A 6,000-nucleotide genomic window follows, 5' to 3' on the forward strand; every position below is an offset into this window, starting at 1 on the left:
GTAAAATAATGTTTCATAGGTCGTAAATGGGTTATACCCATGATCACCATGAGCTTTTGTAGTATCTATTTTAGTGTTCATAGAAACCCACTCCACAAAATAGGACAACTCCCGTCTTCTTGGACACGAACAGTTTAGCTATTTAATTTCACTGAATACGGCTTTCAATATGGAACGTTAAATCAAAAACACTTCATTTCATAAACAAGATCCTTTTATTATTCCTTTGAAACCATAACTTATGAAAAATAAAATTTGTAAATAAAATGAATTTATAAATAAAATAATATAAATAAAATGTAAATAAAATATAAATATAAATAAGATATAAATAAAATAATAATATAAATAAAATAAAATATAAATATAATAAATAATAAAATAAAATAAATAATAAAATAAAATAAATTTTGTAAATAAAGTTGTTAATTTGTAAATAAAAAAAAAAATCGCAGGTATTTTTACCTTCATCTATTCAGTGAAACTAATATCTGAATCTTCTTATTTAAGTTACATCAAAATATAACGAACTATCAAAATAGCCGACAATGTGACTGTTTTAACCCCTCTCTCCACTTTTTTGGCCCTCCTAGGCCTTGAACGGCCCTCTTCTGCCTCGGCCCTTAATCTGGCTCATGCATTTGGCCCTAATAAAAATACCCTAATTTGTTTATTAATATAAAAATACCACAGGCACATCTACCCTTATCTATTCAACAAAAGTTTTTAATAAGACAGTGAGCTTTGAAAGAATTAAATCTAGCCTATGGAGTTAGATATTCTTTCTAAGTAGTAGAATATCCTTTAATTTAAAGCAATTTCGGCTTCCTAATAAAGCTTTAGTTTGTGATTTAGGCAACCCTGAGCTTAAGTTCAGTTATTATTCAGGAAAATAATTAATAAAAAAATGGATAAATTATTATATTATTTAAGCCAGGTTTCAGTTTTAAAAGCAATCTCTTATACTTGAATAATTTCGGAGTAACAGGATAGACAGTATCCGCTGTCTGTGTTACCTGGTTAAAAATATATTCTATTACAGCGCTATCTAATTAAATAAGTTTACAATTTCTCTGCCATCTATTTAAGATACAGAAAACGTGGTAGAAGCTCCCGATTTTTTGGGAATGATTTTAAAAGAATAATTTCATTTGATGGAATTGAGTATGCTCAATTGGAATCCCAATTGGCAATGTTTTCCTTGAATGCTTATTTTAGTCTATTATGCATTAATTCATTCCTTGCGAAATCAAACATTTAAGGTACAGAAAAATGGAAGTTTTAGCTTTATCTAAATGAAAATGTCAACTTTCGGGTTCAACTAAATGAAAATGTCAACTTTCAGGTTCAACTAAATGAAAATGTCAACTTTCAGGTTCAACTAAATGAAAAAGTCAACTATCAGGTTCAACTAAATGAAAATGTCAACTATCAGGTTCAACTAAATGAAAATGTCAACTTTCAGGTTCAACTAAATGAAAATGTCAACTTTCAGGTTCAACTAAATGAAAATGTCAACTATCAGGTTCAACTAAATGAAAATGTCAACTTTCAGGTTCAACTAAATGAAAATGTCAACTTTCAGGTTCAACTAAATGAAAATGTCAACTTTAGGGTACCTGAACAGTTGCCACAGAATTGGTTGTGTCCATACAAAGCTAAGAGATATCTTATGTGTGGAAAACTTAGTGTAGGGATAGCTATTATTTATAAATGCTCATTGAACTGTCTAAAGCGAAATCTTGTGAGTGCTATCTTGCGCTAGAGTTCCCTGAGGCTAGCGGTTTTTGTGTTTTTTTTTGTTTACTTGCCTACTAATCTGGAAACCCTGGCACCAAAGTGGCAATTCGCTCAAGCTTGTTGACGCCTTTCACATTTTAAGTGCGATATAAGACGGTTAATAACAGAATCTCGTAATTTCTCTTGTCTGATATCCCCCAGGAAGTCTAAACATAATTTTTACATATATTCACAATCCGGCAGCTATAGCTAATACTGACGACGTAATGGCTGATTTCAAACTGTGTGACACCATCCATATAAATGGTGATGACACTCTAAGTGAGCATATGGATATCTGTTTTAAAAGTGAGTTAAACCATGTTCTGCTGAAGCATCAAAGCAGCTACAGCACTAAGGTCCAGTCATTGAAGACGGACGCTCATCTTTACAGAAAATGTTGTGACGCAATCCTGAATAGAATTAAAGGACCCTACCAGTTACTTTCGTACGGTGTAAGAAATTCTACAGCTTTGTAAATATATTAATAAAATAAAAATGATAAAGATCCTCCAGGGCCATTGGTGGCACATTGGGTGTTGAATTTACGTTTCAGTTGCTGAATCTTTTTTTTTTTACAAGGACAAGTTATAAGCTTGTCGCTCAGCCTTGTGGCAGCGAGGTTCCATCCCCCAGGTCCTGTATTGCTAAGCAGAGCATTAGTCTACTCTGCTCCGAAGGGTGGAGTGGGCATTTACTCTGCGGCAATTACCCACACGATATATATATATATATATATATATATATATATATATATATATATATATATATATATATATATATATATATATATATATATATATATATATATATATATATATATATATATATATATATATATATATATATATATATATATATATATATATATATATATATATATATATATATATATATATATATATACATCTTCATATGTGGAAGCATTTATCTACAGAAAAAAATTTTTCCACATAAAAGCTTTTGTTTAATCCTTTCAAGGTTCACTGTCTTATTAAAAGTCTTACACGTCATCTTTTAATTTCGTTTTAATTGAAATGTATTGCTGTATTGCTGTATGCTGTATTGCTGTATGCTGTATTGCTGTATGTAGTATTGCTGTATGCTGTATTGCTGTAAATTGTTTCTTTCTTTGTAGGGCTCGTGGTAATTTTTACCTGGAAACTAATGATAATTCTCCATATGCTCAGGGATAAGGTATGTTCATCTTCATTATCATTTCGTTTTTCCTTATCTCATAAGAAAGTGATTTAGGTGAATTGGCAATGTATACAAAAGAAATTACAAATAAGAATTATCAATTTTTTTTTTGATTTGATTAAAATACCAATTTTTATTTAAATAATTATTTCAATATATTTATGGAAATATTATTTATGTAAAACAATTTGATTAGGTAGACAAACTGCTTTCTTTATTGACATCACAGTACGACTGTATTTGAATGAAGATGAACCCACGCATATTCACAGTGGTTCCAATTCACGTATATTAGAGGGAGACAAGGTTTTTTTTTCAGTTTTCGTTATGAAAATAGAAAGAAAAGTTTTTTTTTAATCTAAGGGGAGGGTGTTTTTATTATTTTTTGATTTTTCAAAACAAAACTCTAAAAAGAGTATTTCTCAAGGTCAGGAGGATTGCCTGAGCAGAGAAATTTGCCCCTGCATGATTGTACAGTTTAAAAAAAAAAAACAGCGAAAAACTGAAAAAATGTGCCAAGAAATATCTAAGGAAGACTAGGTTTGATTAATAAAGAAAAATATTTAACATGAAGATCTAAACTAGATTTACCATTAGGCTAAGAATGGAATTAGGCCCACAAATATCCTGGGGCTAACTTAAGAAAATCTGTTCTGCTGTATAACCATTAAGAAGACTATGTTTATAAGGGAACACAAATAAAAAGTGATGGCCGAGTCATGGCTCTGTTAGAAAATTGTTTTAAGTATATCGAGTTTTATTATTAATATTGGAGAATGAAAGACAGACTAGCATATTGTGGTTCCACATTTGGCATGGAGGGAAAATAAAAATACGGCACTTCTTCCTCAATAATGTATTCGACCATCATGTACTCTTATTTTCCATAAAATTGAAGTGAAAATATGTACCAGCCCCTGAAAATTTTAATAGAGATGGTGAAAATCAAAACTATTTTAATTAAAACTTTATCCGGTATTTTATACTTTCATTTCATTTTAATTATGGGTTGGTTTCATCATATAGGCATGGACATATAAAATTATAGTTTGTTTTAACCAGCAAGGGTGACATTTGAGATTCAAGTCTGCTGTAACCTCTTCAAAGGGGGGTGTAAGTTGGAAAACGTTTGAAAAAGACTTTTTACACAATTATGTCTTTTTTGTATCAAATATTATAAAATTATGCGTTTTTTAGTCTTAGAGGAGGTTGGAAGGGAGGAATGACCGTTCTAGACCTTGTCCCAACTGGTAACGTACCGGTTGGTAACGTCCCGGCTGGAAGGCTAATGAGATCAGACACTCATGAATCTTAATACTGACAAAGCTAAAAAAAAGGACTAGAAGTTCAGATTAAAAAGGCATCCCTGTTCTTAGTTTCTTTTCAACATCTAAGTTTCCACGGATGTACTGTCTCATCCTTGGAGGGCGTTCAGAAGAATCATTTTTATTGCCATATGACACTTACAGATAGTAGAATTCATAAAGATCACGTAGATATGAGTAATAACTTTGAAATTAGCCATTAAACATCACTCTATAATAGCGTGGTTGCCTGCTAGTCCTGCTAATGTTGCATTTATGAAATTATGTACAATTTATGAAACTTACTAAGGGGGCTGGGTGGGGGAGTATACGGAAGGGGTTATTTTAAGCCTCCAGTTGGCACAGTACCATTTGGCACATGCAAATGGTGGCATTTATTAAAAGCTCGTAGATATGAGCAATAGCTTTTAAATCAGCCATTAAGTATCTCTGTATGATCTTCTGATAGCCCACTAGCCCTGGTAAGAAAAAAAGGAGAGACATTAGTGTTTCCAATGCACAAAAGTGATTTTCCTTGGTGTTCAAGGTAGAGGACTGTAATTTTCCTATACATGTTTTTTTACCATGCTGATTCCAATCGTGCATTTTTCATTTTGATTTAACGTGACTTTTGAAGGAGTTCAGGCTCTTTTTTGGAATCACAACAATTTGTTCCTGCAATAAACTTTTACTTTTAAGATTAAGCAAAATAACAGTCGGTACCAAAACTCGGATTTATTGGGCTTAAACTGCACCAACAAGGCGTTGGAAATGATCATTCAAACGTGATTTTGGCCTAACATATGTAAACGTGACACCCAACGCACAGACTTCTTTCTCGTGCCTAAATATTTTTATTTATTTATTATATTTATAATAAATATTTATTTAATATGTGGAAAGAGCGTTCTTTGGAAATCTTCATAGCCTGTGCAATCTCTCTCTCACTCCAATTTGGCAGTCACATAGCACCATTTGGCGAACTTTAGGGATGTTTTCTTCAGTAGTTGCAGTTGTTTAGTGTTGAGAACGTTCATCGTCTTCTGAGCTCTTACAGCCATGTTAAAATGCCAGCTGCTCAAAATTTGACTGTAGTTAATGATAATGCAGATTTCCCATACACAGAATCCAACTCATCTTTGATTTGTGTAGTCGTATTATCCTTCAAAAACAAGTATCTTGTGACAGCTCGATACTTGATTTTACCCGTTTTCACAAAAATATTCACGTCGACTCGCTCAAATGACTGTCTAATACCAACTTGAGTCAAAACTGGCTGAGACTTTAGTGAGTATAGTGAGCATTAAAAGATGCATAATTAAATTCCCTGACTTTAATTGACAGGGGGTGGCATATTAGTGTCGGGGTTGAAGAATTTTTCAGATATGGCCTCGCCTTCAAAATACGCTTCATCTTTGTACCATCCCACAAAATGACTGTCTAAAATCTCCTAATATTCAGAAAAAAAATCCATAAAAAGAAAATTATTTTATCTGCAATTTCATTGCATGAGTGTAAGAAACGTTTAATTAATTAAAGAACGTGTTATTTTTAATGTTGGACCCCAGGATTAACTGCCTTCTATGTACCTTGTTAAAAAGCTATAAACCCTATTACACGCTAGGGCTAAATGAAAGCACATAAAACGGTGTTTCTTCTACTGAGAGTTGCCGTTTTTCTTTCTTTTTTTTGGTTTACTCAGTTTTATTTGTGATTT

The 6,000-nt window shown here is 32.0% G+C and overlaps 1 protein-coding gene across 1 annotated transcript in view; it reads left to right on the top strand.

Moving 5' to 3' along the window:
• The window catches only part of LOC148945121 (pancreatic triacylglycerol lipase-like), a 32,551-nt gene that overhangs the window by 25,602 nt on the left and 949 nt on the right, over window positions 1-6,000 (top strand). The window contains exon 7 of the mRNA XM_089099348.1: window positions 2,918-2,976. Coding sequence (XP_088955474.1) covers window positions 2,918-2,975 — 58 coding nt within the window. The 3' untranslated portion in view covers window position 2,976. The remainder of the gene's footprint in view (window positions 1-2,917; window positions 2,977-6,000) is intronic.

Source organism: Artemia sp. Qi Xiang Cuo, chromosome 13, assembly GCF_049724085.1.
Source record: "Artemia sp. Qi Xiang Cuo chromosome 13, ASM4972408v1, whole genome shotgun sequence".
In the NCBI taxonomy this organism is placed as follows: domain Eukaryota; kingdom Metazoa; phylum Arthropoda; class Branchiopoda; order Anostraca; family Artemiidae; genus Artemia; species Artemia sp. Qi Xiang Cuo.